The sequence below is a fragment of the Polyodon spathula genome, chromosome 21 (genome assembly GCF_017654505.1).
Source record: "Polyodon spathula isolate WHYD16114869_AA chromosome 21, ASM1765450v1, whole genome shotgun sequence".
In the NCBI taxonomy this organism is placed as follows: Eukaryota; Metazoa; Chordata; class Actinopteri; order Acipenseriformes; family Polyodontidae; genus Polyodon; species Polyodon spathula.
This window is the reverse complement of record NC_054554.1, coordinates 52,540-69,604: the sequence shown is the minus strand read 5'-3', so window position 1 is coordinate 69,604 and position 17,065 is coordinate 52,540. Positions and strand designations below refer to the sequence as shown.

Here is a 17,065-nt window from a genome sequence, read left to right as displayed (position 1 = left end):
TATCACTCGCTAGAGTCAGGTTCTTAAGGAAGTAGGCTGAAGTCTATTTTCTGTGAAGGTGTTACATCAAGATATAGAATTAACATACTAAACTTATTCATTAACTGATTAACTTGATTTATATTTACTTAAACTAATGCATTATAATTATATTTACTTAGAGTAGGATGTGCATTTTTGCTTGAATGTGCTAAATATTTTGAAGTATGAATCTAAACATTTAGGTAAGCTTGACCGCTAGCAGACACATTGTAACCACATACTGCATGAGTAGGGGGGTTGTGGTGACGTTATGAAAGGTGGCTGAAAAAAACGGACATAAAAACTTTAGTCAAACGATACCAGTGTTCTATTTCTGACCGATCCTCAACCCAGCCTCTGCAGTGTAATCCTGATTTGAAATTCAGCTTGAAAGGCATTTACTCAATGACTTTACCAAACTGCTTTGAATCAATTGGACCTCAAAGAAGGTAAGCATATATTCATTGCCTGAATTATAGATGTCTTAACTATGAGTAGAATTAATACAGCTATGATGTAAGGTGGTTTAGATTAGTATGCCTGACAAAGCAGTAACTAGTTTGAATTGTTCTTTACTTGTATGCTATTGTACAAACGTGATAAAACATTGTTAGGCACTTAAGTCGTGAAAACAGTTGTATTATTTTGGCAGCAATACTCCTAATTAGGAAGAGTTTGGGATAAAAAAGAAAATTGTTAAAACTGTGTAATATTATCACTATTGTGCTTAATTAAATAGTCTCTCAAAAGGACTTATCCAAAATTCATTTCACTCAGGCCCAGTGCATGAAAATTTACCCACTAGTACTGCTCCCTCCTGAGTTTTACCTTCGTAAGACTCAAACGTGACACTACACACAGAATAGAAAGCACTGCTCTGTCTTTGCCCAACCTCGGTCACTCCACATTCACTCACCTGTCCACTGCTTAACGGGACTATAACCCAGGAAGTGTTCAGATCCATAGAATCACAGATCAAGTGCCCAGAATGAAGCCTGTTTCTCAAAGAGAATCTAATCACGTGGACGCAACATGACAGCGTATTGGTCCAGAGGACCTTTCATCTGGAACATCAGAATGTATTTGACAGTTGTTAAAGCAGCAGCTGCAGAACAAATACAAATCCCACTCCTATCCATGTTACTTCTTCATTCAATAAAGCCACGTTCAGTTTTAATCAATTAGCACAAAGGGTTCAGGGGACTTGCCCTGGTTTAGTTAAGAGGGAGGAGCTGCCTGATCTCATGCGCTACTCATCTTCCTAGATTTCCAAGGGCAACAATGGGCTGCAGTTCCCAGAATAGACTGCCCTGGCATTCGCTCTGGAAAGAGTTGCTAGTTATGGTTTGCATGAAAAACACATTCTACAGAAAACAAAAGGAATACTAAAAGAGGCACTGGACAATTGTTTGACAAACACTTCAAATGGAAGTCTCTCTGTCAAAACATGTATGTACGGCTTCTAGTTTTGGGTCATTTGTCATCTCTCACCCTTTTAACTGTAATTAAGCCTTAAATACCAGAGGGCTTAAATCAGCGACGCACTACTAGAAACTAACGCAGTGGAAATGAATAAACTGAATTCGGCGATAACAGCCAGAACGAAATGTCAACTCAATCAAGATAGGAGGGTAAAAAACTTCTTTTGGGAATTAGTGTTTGCTTAAGAAAGCGAATCTGCTCAAAATATGTTTAAAAGGGACATCACGTGATAAATAAAACCCGAAAACTAGAGACCTACATATATCCAACGCAAAAAAGCAGAATCTGTACAAAATGAATGTATTGTGCTACTATATTCACTGGACAGTCTGTAAAGCTTCTGAAACTCTCCCCTGCACACCTTTCCAATATTAAGTTAGGAGGATGCAAATTCCACAAGAAAAAAGGCATAAGCTCACTTTTCAACCTCATACAAAAGTTTATTTACAACACTGCCAAACACTACAATTCACACCAGACCGCCACCCTCTTGCTGGTTTCCACATTCACTAGTGACAGTCAAGGTTGAGTTTCCATCTGTAGTACTTTGCCATTTCAACTCTTCAGATTTATACTGGCTTTAAACATCACTGCCTGGACCCAAACGGCTAACACTGTGCGATTGGGAAGTACAATTATACATTCTTCAATTAAAACTTGGTCCCAGCTAGTACTGAAGTCCTGCCAAGTGTTGACGGTTTAAAGCAGGCTCATCCTGGCAGGACAAACAAGCTTACAAGCTGGCAATGACCCAGGCAGAGCCATTTTCAAAAGCTACTATACTTAACCTAAAACTTAGTGACCAGTTTCCTGCATCACAAGCTCAACAGAATGGTACTTCTGAAGTACCACTTTTACACTTCATTTAGTACAAACTTATGCTTAAAAATAAATCAAAAGAAAAGCAAGGCTCAGTTGTAGGGTGAATCAGCACTAATTCTGCTGTTTAAAAGGAGATGAAAGTCTAGGGATTTAAAAAGTACCACACTTCTCTATCTGGCAAGCACAACTGGGGAAAAAAAACGACCATGAAGAGACAATAAACAATAGTGCTTGTGTCTGGGCTGCGGGTTTTGAACGCAGTTTGTAGAAGCCCGAGGTGTTCGGCTGGAGTCTGTGTCCCTGAGAGGGAGTTTAGAAAGCGTAGCGAGTTCGGATATCCTCTAGTTTCTTGGAGACCTCGGGTGGTGTTCGGTCCAGCTCCTCAGACACACTCTTCTGTTTGTTGGGGTCCATAGAGTTGAACTGCTCACACAGATCCCCGTCGATCACGTTCTACAGAGAGAAAGGACACGCTCTAATGAACTCACCAGTGTTCAATCAAGAGAAGCCAAAGGCCTCCATTGTAACTAATGTGGCAAATGAACTACTTCCCTAGCAGAGTGTTACTGGCAGTGCTACAAGAGGGTAGATATGTCACAGTGCTTCTAAAGCTTGTGCAGCTCCTCCTCTCTCTCCCATCATTAACTACATTTCTAACAGCATGTAACTTGTAAGCTTGTGCTAGGACTGTTGCACAGGATTTTCTAACTGTACTCGCAGGCTGACAAGTCATATTCCTACCAGCTGTCCGCCCCCAAATCAAGGGGAAAATACCCACCTTGACAGGGAAGTAGTAGGAGCGAAAGCTGAGGTGGTCCCGGCCACACAGAGGGGGGTACTCTGAACGCATGTGCATCTCCAAATGCTGGAAGAAGTCATGGTCCTGCAGACAGAGAAAGAGAAAAGGACAGGGATTAGTCAAGCCTGTCATTCACTCAAACAAAGCCGAGTGCAGCAGAATTAACAGCAGCCTGTGGTCTCACCTCGTGAGAGGTGAAGGGGACCAGGATTCCGATGCCCCCAGACAGGGTGGTGTACACCAGGGACTCTGAGCCTCCAGGGATCAGCGTGGTCTTCTGCAAAGAGAGGACCGTCTCCCCGATGTGGTAGTTCATGATCACCTCCGCCTGTGGAGAGCAAGTCCTCATTAATAAAGTATCACAGTAACATGCATTCCCCACCACAGCTGTAAATATGGAATTAAGAGCAATCAGTGTCATGCAAAGAGTGGATCTACGTTCCACTGTAGGAGACAGCAGCAATGGAGTGAGGTTCTAGCCTCATTTGCAGCACATACCTTCTGGGAGGCCCCGTTAAGAAGACCCCTGTCCCACAGTGCCTTGTTTCCTGTGGGATCCTCATCCACATCATCGTTGGTATTCGGGGGCAACCTGACCTGCAGGGTAGAGTTTAATATGTCACTAAGATTAAACACTGTCTTCTAGTTATTGGTCACACTAACCAAGGAACATGGACATCTAAGAGTAACGTGAACCTACTCCTAAGAGTGACTGGGCCGACAGTAAAGGCGCGCAGCCAGTGGAGCAGGGTACGTACAATGCTGATGTTGCCGAACTTGTCTGCAGAGGCCATGGTATCGTAGTCGAGCAGACAGGCCGTGGTGAGCCAGCGAGGGTGCGTGTCATCAGCGAAGATGATCAGCTGGTTCTCATTGCGCTTGTAGCGGATCCAGAACAGGCTCTCCTGCACGTCCGTCACGATCACGCGGTGCCCCATGGGGTAGATCCCTGTGATGAGGTTCGGGACATGCTGAAGGAAGGCACAGGAGGAAAAGCTGGCAGTTACAGGACTGAAACTACACATGCATTCCAAAACAGGTGTATAAGCAGCAGACGTCTTAACATGGCGTTGTAAAATTAGATTAAAAAATGAAAAAAAAAAAATGAAATCTGGCCCTTCAAAAACACAAACAGGAGGCTGCAGCATTACAACTGAAGGAAATGTATTCCTCTGCAATCAAAAGCATGACAACTTCACAAAAGGCACTATAAAGCTGGCATTTTAAATAACTTCTTGCAGTTATTGTCTTCCTTTTATGGAAAAGCAAGATACACCTTTGATGCCTTTCACATACTCAGTTTCTCATTGCTTCTACACAGCTTGATCACAATCAGAGCGGAGAGAGCTGCTGTGCAGTCCTGCGCGCGCACAGTGATCAGAGCAGAGAGAGCTGCTGTGCAGTCCTGCACACACAGAAAGCCCCAGTTACCTTGTTCTCGCACTTGCGGAGCAGCTTTTTCTTCCCAAGGTCGTAGATCCGCAGCAACTTCCCAATAGAAATGAGAACCCTGCCCTGGAAGGGTGCGATGGCAGAGGGGACATCCTCCACTGACGTCTGGAAAGAAAACAAGTTTAAACATATAAAACAAACATCAGTTGCAGTGTGTATTCATCAGGATGTGTGCAGTAATGCAAGACCCCCATCCCGTCCTATCTACACAAAAATGTTGCACTGCATTACAAAAGCATGACAGCACTCCAACAGTGGGCTTCTGGGGGTAGGGCTTTTTTTGATTGGTTATAAAAATTCCCCAACAGGTTGAAGATTGAACGCTTAAATGTTGGTTAAATCACAGGTTTAGGAAAGTAAACAGAATCCTACAATCCCCCTATTATCATATGTTCCATTACAAAAAACAACCCACCCCCACCCCCACCCCCCCTTACTTTGTGCATGAACTCCAGCTTCTCTCCGCCGCTCACCAGGCGGTAGGTGTAGATGAAGCCACCGCCCACAGAGCGCGGGTTCAGGATCAGGTCTCTGGCCACACCCACTAGCACATACCAATCCTCTCCCCCATTGGCGAACTTGCAGACAGTCACACTGCAGAGAGAAGGAGCCACTTGAGCACAGAGGAGCATCAACTTTACACAGCGAGTCACAGTGCCACCCGCATGGTGTGAGAACACCTTTAGAAAAGTGTCCCACAAGCCCGGCACTGTGTAATAAAGAACAGGTAAGCACTGGAAAGGCCAGTGAGGCATGGTAAATGACACTAATAAACATAGCAAACACACAGTATAACCAAGGTAAAACAAAATGTAAAAAACAGCAACAATACCATGTGAAAATACTGTGGTAAACGTTAAGGGCACTACTACTACTAGAGGGAAAGGGATTCAGAGGAACTGACTGGTCTACTTTAGTGTGGAGCAGCACAGCCAGTGCTTGGATCACTAATACATGTTAAATGTGAAGGTGGGTAAGCGAGACAGTGAAATCTTATCCCAGCAACACAGCCAGTGTGTGGCAGCAGGGAACTGTCCAGGCCCCGGCTCACCTGAACGCTGCCTCGTTCTGCTCCAGCTGCACTAGGTCCAGGGTGGCCCCCTGGATGGGGTTGATGAGCCGCACCAGCGAGGCCCACTGTCCGCTGCCTGCCTTGGGAGCGCCGAAGATTGCCTCAGGAAGATTCTCATTGAGGAATGCAGCCGCCATCTCTGCTGCCAGCTCCCGCTCATCCTCTCCAGCGGCTTCAACCATTTCCTGGAAATGACACAGATCAGCAAGTCCTGCTTAAGAGAGCCCTCCCCACCACTCCCCTTCATCTCCCACAGAACAAGCGGTTTCTAGAATGAGGCTTTTCTGTAAATTGCCATCCAGATCTGCTGGATGCATCTCAAGATACCAGGGTTAAAACGGAGACAGAACAGAGAAGCCTATCAGTCTGGCAACACAATCACATTAAAATGGTTAAATGAAGTGAGCTAATTGAAAAGGAAATCTCTTTACAACCATTTTCAGTTATATTTCTTTGCACTCGTGTGCAACAATAGCTGCTTATGCAGCCAGCTTAACAGTGCCCTCTAACAGGCAGGATTGAACACTACATCTCCCTCCCTTTACCTCGGCCATCTGCTGCTTCCGCTGTGCCTTGGTGGCCTCAGTATAGGCGTTGTGGTCCGTCTCGATCAGGATTAGGTTGTTGGTTTCGGGGTGAATGACGAATTTGCGTGGGGTGTACTGCAGGGGGAACGCCACCTGATTGAACACTGCGCCCAGCTTCTCCAGAGCCAAGATCCTGGACAGAGAAAACAAGCAGTTACCACAAATAGAGACTCAAATGCACTCAATACAGACAGCCTCATCCCAACCAATATGCAGTGCCTCAATTAGGCTGCCCCATGAGGTGGTTTACCTGAGGGTGTTGGTGGAAATGGCCACGATGCCCTCCGGACACTGCTCCGAGGCAAAGCCAGACGCATACTCTAGAGTCTCATAGGACAGCGGCGTCAAGTGGAAGCGAGACTGATAGGAGTAACTGAGCCACGAGCGGCTAGACATGGCCAACACCTGAGATAGACAGAAAGCAGTCAGCAAGCAGGTTCAACACTGAAATAATCCACCGGAGAGTGAAATGCAGTGCGCTCACCGCTTCCTGGCCCTGCATCCTGACACGGAAGAGCTTCACTGGGCGAGAGCCCAGGTATCGGGTGCGAGTATCGGACAGATCGCCTGTGACAGGGTCCAGCACGGTCCGGAGCAGCACGCCGTTCTGGAGACACAAACACAAGCTTTCAAAACAGCAGCTGGGAGAGCCCTTGATCTCAACTGAAAACATGAACATCTGTTCAAAAGATAAATACTAGATAATTTTTATTCTTTAACCAAAAGTTTGTGCATTAAACTGCAGGCTGAGTCTGTGTGTAGAGCAGTGCACCTGCAGGCCGATGTTGAGGTACAGGAAGCCGATGCTGCCCTTCTCTCCCAGCTCATCCTGCTTCTCTGTGCCACCCATCTCCACGATGCACAAGGACTCAGGCTGGGCCGGCAGCGCCTGCATACTGAGCGGCTGCAAGCAGTCCTGCAAGGAAACCAGGAATCAGCAAGACTCCTTCGTATACATGCAATTTACATGCAGACAAAGTCAGCAAGTCAAAATACTGCAAACTTACTTAAGGTAAATCACTGTGATCAGAGAAAGTTATTTCCTCTCCAGTGTTAACAGGTCAGAGAAGAGACACGAGAAATCTCATCATTTCAACAGCCCCCCAGAGTTGAGGCAAGTCAAGCTTTTATTTTTTTTAAATAAAATTCAGAGATAGCGTTTGCATTAGAAACCTGCAGCACATCCTTGTATTTTTCTGTGCTTTGAATTTTGGAAGACAGAAGCACTCACAGAGGGGTCGAGGGAGATGATCCTCACAGTGTTGTCCACAAGCCCCACAGCCAGGAAGCGCGAGCGCTGCTCTCCCGGAGGCACGTTGGCCAGACTCATGCAGACCACATCCGCGGACATCTCCTTGCGCTCCGTGTACTCGTTCAGCTGGCCAGACTGCAAGGCAGAACGAGAGGGCAGAGTCAGACAGACATGCACAGACCCCTTTGTATCAGTTCGACAAAAATCAAAACTCCAACCTCAAAATGGACGTGTAGAATATTGTATTTGTAATTAAAAAAAAAAACACAGCAGCTAATGTTAATTAACTTTCCTATCAGTTAGGTTCAGATGCACAGTGATATAAAGTAACAGTTGATACTGGAGCCAACATTGCGGAGGCAGGAAAGACATACCGGGTCCATCTCAAAGTAGACAAGTTCTCCCCCAGTGAGCGCGATCACCACCTGCCTCTGATTAACAGCGCAGCGAACAATCGTCTTCTTGCCCGGAGTCTTCCACTCGTTCACTCTCTTGTCTGCCCGGATATGACGGATCCCGTCTGGGTATACCTGTGCAGAGAGAGAATCACAAAGATAATCTTACTATTCAAACACCAGCTGCTGTTAGAAAAGAAACTGCATTCAACCCTTTGCCACCACTATAGGAATGATTTGGGCTCTGTATTGGTTACTTGAAAGGCCTTCCCTTTGTATACTATAATTACAGATGACACTACACACTGTGTAACCCAGCTATTGCAGGAGTGTGTTGATTGGGTACCTGCACCAGTGCGTCCTCCCCAAGCAGTGAGCAGGACAGGGTGGGAGTGGTGCCCAGGAAGCCAGAGTCAGTCACTTCCTCCACAGTCTCCCCAATGGACAGCACCAGCGTGGCGTTCACAAAGGACACAATGATGTAGGCGTCAAACTCGTCTGGGGAGAGAAAGCAGGAGAGCTCACAGGAGCCCCGCTCAACAACTCCGTGTGATCCAGCCCTGCACCCACTGCAAACCTGTCACCATACTGTTGATAATCTGACTGCTAGTGTATCCACTCCTGCACCCTCAGGTGTCCTGCCCTTATAAGGTGTGACTAAGTTAGTCTCAAATGCCTCTCGTTTAATTGGGACAGCCACTTATTCAGGATATTTTTCCTTCTCCCAAGGGTGTCCCAATAAAGCAGTGCAAACTGTACTGTCTAATCGAAGACTACTGCTATTGTATGCTCTCCTTCCCTCTGGTCATCAGGCACTCTCCAACAGTGTTTCTCATACAAGCCTCCCTCCCACACTAACCTTCAATAGACATGCTAGGAATTCAAATACACACACACTATTCCAAACACATTCATGCAGCTGCACAATTGACCTTCAAGCTTCTTTGTAGCTTGTTTTTCCACCCGATGTAGGTGGGTTGAGTGGAGTTTCCAGCTTTTAGAAACTTGCTAGGACTGCCATCCCAACCTCATCTCCCTTCCAGGACTGCACTAATGAGAACTGCAACATATTTCTTGATAGAATACTAACAATGCTGGTGCATTTATAATGCAATAAACCAGACCAGACATTTCCCCACCTTTTAAGAACATCTGCCAGTCACAATAGTGTGTTTTAAAAACAGTGACACAAACTCAGTCGTTTCAGTCCATTAGAAGTCAAGACCTTGTTCAATTTATCTATGTACTTGAACCTATTTGTGGAGGAGATCAGTCAGATGAACCACTCTTAATAGCCACTGGTTTAATGAGATGTATTGAAGGGAATGAGATTGATTTTGGCTCCTCTTCAGTTAGGAAGTTGTAAAAGACAGAGAGTGTCCTAACCAGTGCTGAGAGCTGGCGTCAGTGAGGGGGGCCCCCCCGGGGAGAGCCGCACTCGTCCCGGGCACCTGTGGGAGAGAAAGAGAGGCTCGGTATTGGCAGGGAGTGCACCAAACACCGGCCCGGGTTAGTACTGCGCTGACAGGGGGAACACGGCTACAATTCCACAGAGTTCAACAGAACCCCTCAGCCAAACTGCTCAGGAGACGAGGTGCAGCGCTGACACCTGGGGGGTTCAGATAAAGCCTCTTAGACTAGGATGTGATCTGAAATAAATATCCTGGACGGTTAGTGGTCCCTTCCCCAGAGGACATAGATTAGAAACAGCTCTTGCACATTGAATCCCAGCAAACCAATCCGAGCCACAGGCCCCCAACACAAGGCTCGCTTCAAGAACCATGATTATGCTGTAACCGCACAGCAAGAACCACTCCTGCCCAGGAAAAGCTTTGCAATACAGTCTCTACCTGCAACATTTCATGCTTCTACATGCAAGCAATCAAAGCGGCTGCACACAGCATGCCAACATGTATAAAAAAGGCTAACAAGATGCTCGGATACATTGTGAAAAGTGTTGAATTTAAATCAAGGGAAGTAATGTTAAAACTGTACAATGCACTAGTAAGACCTCATCTTGAATATTGTGTTCAGTTCTGGTCACCTCGCTATAAAAAAGATATTGCTGCTCTAGAAAGAGTGCAAAGAGCAGCGACCAGAATTATTCCGGGCTTAAAGCGTATCATATGCAGACAAGCTAAAATAATTGAATCTGTTCAGTCTTGAACAAAGAAGACTACGTGGCGACCTAATTCAAGCATTCAAAATTCTAAAAGGTATTGACAGTGTCGACCCAAGGGACTTTTTCAGCCTGAAAAAAAGAAACAAGGACCAGGGGTCACAAATGGAGATTAGACAAAGGGGCATTCAGAACAGAAAATAGGAGACACTTTTACACAGAGAATCGTGAGGGTCTGGAATCAACTCCCCAGTAATGTTGTTGAAGCTGACGCCCTGGGATCCTTCAAGAAGCTGCTTGATGAGATTCTGGGATCAATAAGCTACTAACAACCAAACGAGCAAGATGGGCCGAATGGCCTCCTCTCGTTTGTAAACTCTCTTATACCTGCATGATGCAGTTTCAACAAGTGTCTCCATTGCCAGCATTGCCACGTGCACCGGACTGCAGGATGTCTGATAACAGGACTGACTGACAACAGCTACTCTAAACACCATGAAACATGAAGGCTGCAACAGTGTTTATATCTGTTCAAGATCCCCCAGCAAGTGTTATTTAAGTAAACCTAGATGCAAGCTATCCTTCTGGTAAAAAAACAACAAAAAAAAAACACAACTTTAAAATTTAAAATGTAAGGATAACCAGAGTGTTCTTTACAGGTTTCCAGTACAATCAATCTCTGTTAACTTAACCCCAATTCAGAGAGCTCCCCAGTAAGGCTTCCTGACATACCTTCAATGTGACGTCTCACTGTCCACACTGCATTGGGATTACCGGGCAGCTCGGAGACAGCCATCTCAGACACCTAAAGGGAAACGAGGGCAGTCAGCACTGTGCAGGAACGCCAAGCCTTATGTGCATATTGTTAACCGAACCCTAATCACACACTTGTGTTTTTGAAAAGGACAGGCAATGAAAAGAAAAACCTTGTTTGTCAACCCAAATGTAGGGTTGCTTTTAAGCCAAGAAAGTGTCTTAAAGGCAATTACTGCAATCAGAGAGAAATATTTCTTCTCCAGCATTAACAGGTCAGAGAAGAGACATGAGAAATCTCATCATTTCAACAGTCCCCTGTTGAACCAAACAAGCTTTTATTTTAAAAATCCTAGCCAGCGTTTGCATTAGTGCCCTGCAGCCCCACAACCCCCCCAGATATCTGGACTGTATGAAACTCTCGTACCTCCAGTCCGTGCCTCAGTACCCTCAGGGTGGACTTGGGCCCCCTGCCACAGGCCACGTACAGTTGGGGCGTGTCCTCATTTGCCAGATCAGCAATCTGAAAGATGAAAGTGAGCGAGTCAGCACACCTTCAACATTTCTATAACAGAGAAAGCAAAGCTCAGGTCAAATGGATCAGGTCACACTGCATGTAACTAGCCCGTGGCAATGCTGTTTGCAGAGCCCCCTTTGATCAGTCTCACCTGGCAGCTCATGATGGGGGAGAGGCTCTCCTGCTCATCCACCAGCACCAGGTTCTTCAGCGGCCGCGGCTGGAAGAAGAAGGTGTCTCCCTCCTCCAGCGGCATAGCAGATGAGAACTCTGGCTCCTCATCATCATCCCCCAGGTGTGCGATCTGGTACAGGTAACTGACAGTGAGAGGAGCAGTTAAAACAGGGGGGCAGTGAACACAGCAAGCTACAGGCACGAGAAATCACCCGTTTGAGAGCTACAGGGGTCCAGCAACAGGCTTGATTTCAGGAAGGGGCCAAGGCAAAGAAACAAAATTGTAGACTTACTGATTCCCGAATTCTGAGGACACAAAGAGGAAGCCCGTTTTCAGCACGCACATGGAGGTTGCCACAGGAATGGTGTCAAAGTACTTCAAACGGATTTCCGTCACCTGAGAAAGAGGAGAGGGAGGTCAAATTTTTGTAAAAATGATTTAAATAGAATTCTAAAAAATGGTTTATAGATCAGTTGGGGGCTTTGATCAGAAATTATTATTTCTCTCCAGAAATTACTAGTCAGAGAAGAGACATGAGAAAGTTCCTCATTTCAACAGCCCCGTTCTCCCGGGCCCGCCACCGGCCCAGTAGCTCACCATCTCCTCATCTGTCTCCAGGGTGACTTTGAAGATGTCTCCCTGCTCAGTCTGCGCCAGGAAGAAGAACATGGACTTGGTCTTGTGCGTGGCAGAGCAGACAAAGATCATCCCACGCTCTGGATCGTCCAGGTCATTCTGCAGAAACACCAGACAGACACACGGACACTGAGACCGAGTAAACCAAGGCAGCGAGTCCCAGCGAGAAGCAAGACTGCCTGATCACAACAGTTTACATTACATCCAGAGGTGGACTCAGGAGAAGAGACAAACTGAATCATTTCGAGCCTGGACGGAATTTATTCATACCCTATGAAGCCCATGTATACAGAAACTACAGTCAATGAAACCCTTTTAAATATAGGACACTCCCTCGCAACACCCCTCCAGTCTGCGCCTCTTACCCTCCTGCGTGGGATGGGACAGCGGATGTCTGGCTGGTCCCCGAAGTTCTTGTAGGTGATGTAGTTCTCAGAGCAGATCAGCACTCCGCTGGGGCCATCAGATCCTCCCGGGACTGCGGACAGGCAACAAGAGGCTCGAATCACCCCTCACTTTACAACGCAAATGCATGGCTGCTTCTGAACCCAAGAAATAGTCTATCTGCTTAAAGGCAAACTGCTGTGATCAGAGATCGTTTATTTCCTCTCCAGTGTTAACAGGTCAGAGAAAAGACATGAGAAAACTCATTTCAACCTGCGACAAGGACAGAGCCCCGCGCCACACACACACGCGCGACGAGGACAGAGCCCCGCGCCACACACGCGCGACGAGGACAGAGCCCCGCGCCACACACGCGCGACGAGGACAGAGCCCCGCGCCACACACGCGCGACGAGGACAGAGCCCCGCGCCACACGCGCGACGAGGACAGAGCCCCGCGCCACACACGCGCGACGAGGACAGAGCCCCGCGCCACACGCGCGCGACGAGGACAGAGAGCCCCGCGCCACACCCGCGCCACACACGCGCGACGAGGACAGAGCCCCGCGCCACACACGCGCGACGAGGACAGAGCCCCGCGCCACACACGCGCGACGAGGACAGAGCCCCGCGCCACACACCTGTGATGAGGAAGTTCCCGTGCTCCTCCAGGGCCTCACTGTACTTGCGCACCACGTGGTTCAAGCCCAGGTCCAGCTCGTAGAAGGTCAGGGTTTGCTGGGTGTTAGCGGCAGCCTCCCCTGTCGGGTCATTATCTGTCTCCTAGAACAGAGAGACGGGCTGTGTTAGGAACAGCGTTGCAATACAACAACCCCAATCCACACCAGGGAAGGGTCTGGAACCACAGAGACAGACAATGGAAAGCCATGCATCACATTTATAGTATCGGAGGAACTGGAGCAACAACATTGGAGACAGCGTTTCACACAGCTCTGAATCTCTTGGTGGACATCACTCTTGCAACAAAGACGTGGAAATTGATCCTACATGAGAAAACAGCCTGCCCTCAGGGAGGGGTAAAGCAGAATTGGACCAGGTTAGGGAATCAGGGTTACCTCGTAGTCCATCTCCAGGCATGCAAACATGGGGTTCTCGAAGCCCACATCCACCCCCACCACGTGGTAAACCAGGGTGTTGGCCTTGTGTGCCTCCAAAGGGGAAGAGATGGTGAGACGAGCAGCAGCGTCTCTGTTAAGGATATACACCAGCTTCTGCTTCTCAAGCGCTCCTGCCAGGGGGCCAGAGAGGAAACATTCAGCTGGGGGCAGAGCACCCAGAGCATGCAAAACATTCCCACCTGTTTTCAAACTTATTGAAACTCTTTCATTAATTACAGGAATAAAATAAAGAAACATCTCAAATGAATCAGGCCAGATAAGACATTTCTAAATGGCACCAGAAAATCTGCCAAAATAAAATAGCAAAAACTGTTTGCAACAAATATTTTACAACGGGGGGTAAAAGAAAAAATAATGACTTTCCAATTATAATGTTTAACAAAGTGGATGAATTTGTGTTCCTGTAATTTTACAGCATGTCATGGTGATGCAATGGTAGAAAGCAACGACTCTCGAGCCCCAGTATATTACATTGCAGATATTCTTGAACCCTCACCGATCATGACAGCCCTGCCCTTGGGGTCGACAGCCAGGAACTGGCCCGGGACGATGCGTCGACAGCCACTCTTGCCAAAGGTCTCCTGGTGCACCTTCTCAAACACGTTCTTGGAGGGCTGGTACTCCAGGATGACGATTCTCCCCGAATCGCTGCCCACCACAATATAGTCTGAAACCATGAGGCACGACAGCAACAGTATTTAATATCTCAAAGGCGAAAGAGTCCCTTAAGGAACAATTATCCAATTGCTAAAGCTGAGGGAACACAAAGCCACTGTGGCTTGGAACTCAGTTCAGGCACTGCAAGGCACACCAGCGAAGACTTTGGGCTTCATACAGTTACGTTGCCTCAGACTAGGTCTCCTGGAACCAGGTTTCAAGCCACTTTTCCCGAAAGTGGCTTTGTGTTCTCACCTTTACCCAGTGCATTGGATCCCTCCAGATTTTACTTGTTCTGATGATCAGAGATATTAATTTCTCTCCAAAGTTAAAAATTTCAGAGAAGAGACATGAGACAACTCATCACTTCACCAGCTCCCAAAATAGCTGATAAAGTACTACCTTGCAAATGCAAGACTTGCCGTCTCTTGTCACAAAGTTCTTGGCTTCACCACTGGAACCCACCCCTATTATCACTTCCATTCTACCCACCAGGGCACACTGCCACCCAGCTGTATTCATGAAGTACTGCATCCCAGCACTTGGATTCTGGCCCCCAGTCACACTCACCTTTGGTCCCGCCCGTCAGCCTGAAAGCCATGAGGGAGCGGATAATCCCAAACACCTCCATGGTGAGCAGAGTGTGCACCTTGCCAGTGTTGGCATCTGGGCGAAGCAACTCCAGGATCTTCCCCCTGGAAACAACAATTTCTTGCTGCTTCGTCCCTATCGGAGTACAGAGGGTTAGAAGGTTAGAGCAGCAGGGCAGGCTGTCCTGTGGAAGGTAAGTGCAGCCGAGGAGAAGAATTACCTGAGAAGTTTCCATGGATAGCATGACTGATGCCAGTGGCTCTTTGAAGGGTCAGGTTGTAGAGAAACATGATGGTGCAGTTCTGAAGCTTTGCACTGAAACAGCCAAGGTTTGATACGAACTCCTACAACTGTTGCAAAAAGAAAAAACACAATTCAGCTAACATTTGTATTAATATGGTTTTAGCCCACACAACTGGATTCCTCTCCAGTGTCAACAGATCAGAGACATGATAAATCTCATCATTTCAACAGGATCCTGGCACTGCTGCCAAACCCAGGATCAAACTTGGAAACAAGACTGTGTGAAACCTGTATATTTTGCACCCCATGACCAAATTCTACTGCACAAATAAAACATGGCAAATAAAGTTTAGAAGCATAAAAGCACCGTATTATTTCGCTGAAAAAAAAAAAAGTAAAAAATTACTGTTGGATTTATACTGCAAGCAGAACTGCATTTCATTTTGCAAAAAACAGCTCGAGTGCGCTGCTGGCTGTGTGACATCATGCGCTGGTTTCGGGCCTGCTCTTGCACGCAGAGGTTTGTAGAACAATACTGCACCCGACTGTACTAAAGCCTCCAAAATTAAACAGCCGTGAAATAAGGCACAAAGTTATTGTGAGCACGGAACTATACAGCCATTCATCTACTGGGACAGTGAATACATACATCGCATAGGAAACAAACAATAACAGCATACCTAAATAAACAGCTTTCACTCTATACACTTTGAAATGCTCTCAGAGGTTTCTGAGAGTTTATTTTAAACACAATCACGTATCAGTTAATTATTTATATCGCAGAGAGTATTATATACTCACAAAACGCACTCGGTTACACAAGTCCCAGTAGATAGCTACTTTATCTGCAAGCGGTAGATTTCTAAACTGAAAACTTTATAAGTCGCAGCTCACCCTTGAGTCGGACAGACTAGTAAAATGTGGAGTGCTCTGTAACTAAACCGAAAAACAGCACCTTTGTGACATTGAAAACAGTCCCCTGTATGCAGGCTCGCAGCTGTAACAATCACAGGCCGGTTTGTTTGCGTTTAGAGATACAGAGTTTCCATTCATACGACCATCCGCGCCTTTCCACGCAGAAAAGCGAACTGCACCACTTCAACCCGGGAAATATCGCGTACACGAGGCACTCAATGCTTGTAAAACGAACCCGAGTTCTTATTACCTGTATAGCGGTCGCGATGGTGTTGATTTTTGCAGGAATTCAATCTCACACTGCCTCCATTTTCTCCTTCTGTTTCTCCGGCTCGGCGTTCGAGGCCCTTCCACATACATACATACATACAACCAATCAAACGACTCTCTGGTGTGTAGACCACTCGACTGGTTGTTTGCTGAGATATCATATATATATATATATATATATATATATATATATATATATATATATATATATATATATATATATATATATTCAATTATATATATATAAATGGTGACAGAACACCATTTGCTGAAACGAATAGTGAAAGTGAATCTATAGGAATCGTGATCGTGATTTTTTTTTTTTTCAAAACTTCAGGTGTAAATCAGCATTTATTATACAATATATCTCTGGCATTATAAAGAGCCATTGCGATTGCAGTATCGGCTCATTGCATTGCGTTGTGATACAGTAGATTACAGTGGTATCCATTCACAGTGCTTCCATGGATACTGCCATTTAACAACATCGGTAGAAAATATGAAACACAGTGTCAGTCCAACACACTTCACAAGCTACTCGACTCATTGGAACGGCAGGTTTTAATAAAAACAGGCACTCAAAGAAAAGCACGAAGATTTCAAATAAACGAATGTTTAAACGCCTTGTTATAGAGGACTGTAGTTCGGAAGCCGTGTCATTATTATTATAATGATAATAATAATAATAAGTGTTTTCTATGTTTTTGTGGGCGGTCTAAGCGGTCACGACCAGATATAAGAATTGCGATCAACCCGAAAGTGACGCGCTGTCTGTGTTGTGGGAA

General features: G+C 46.3%; 1 protein-coding gene and 2 non-coding genes across 3 annotated transcripts; all 3 read right to left on the bottom strand.

Moving 5' to 3' along the window:
- Window positions 1-1,922: 1,922 nt before the first annotated feature.
- On the bottom strand, window positions 1,923-16,368 carry LOC121296735 (splicing factor 3B subunit 3-like). The gene is made up of 27 exons (XM_041222528.1): window positions 16,261-16,368; window positions 15,073-15,202; window positions 14,832-14,987; window positions 14,101-14,271; window positions 13,542-13,714; window positions 13,107-13,248; window positions 12,448-12,560; window positions 12,044-12,181; window positions 11,739-11,842; window positions 11,423-11,588; window positions 11,182-11,277; window positions 10,734-10,806; window positions 8,229-8,380; window positions 7,862-8,017; window positions 7,467-7,622; window positions 7,008-7,151; window positions 6,720-6,842; window positions 6,486-6,640; window positions 6,194-6,368; window positions 5,628-5,833; window positions 5,014-5,170; window positions 4,556-4,681; window positions 3,883-4,095; window positions 3,623-3,721; window positions 3,309-3,452; window positions 3,104-3,208; window positions 1,923-2,778 (listed from the first exon to the last, which is right to left on the bottom strand). Exons 2-27 carry the CDS (start codon window positions 15,140-15,142, stop codon window positions 2,638-2,640), a joined length of 3,654 nt encoding a protein of 1,217 aa, XP_041078462.1. The 5' UTR covers window positions 15,143-15,202; window positions 16,261-16,368; the 3' UTR covers window positions 1,923-2,637.
- LOC121296747 lies at window positions 11,924-12,007 on the bottom strand. The gene has a single exon (XR_005947092.1). It is a non-coding gene; the product is annotated as a small nucleolar RNA SNORD111 (small nucleolar RNA).
- LOC121296748 lies at window positions 14,556-14,637 on the bottom strand. Its single transcript, XR_005947093.1, has one exon. It is a non-coding gene; the product is annotated as a small nucleolar RNA SNORD111 (small nucleolar RNA).
- Window positions 16,369-17,065: the final 697 nt, after the last annotated feature.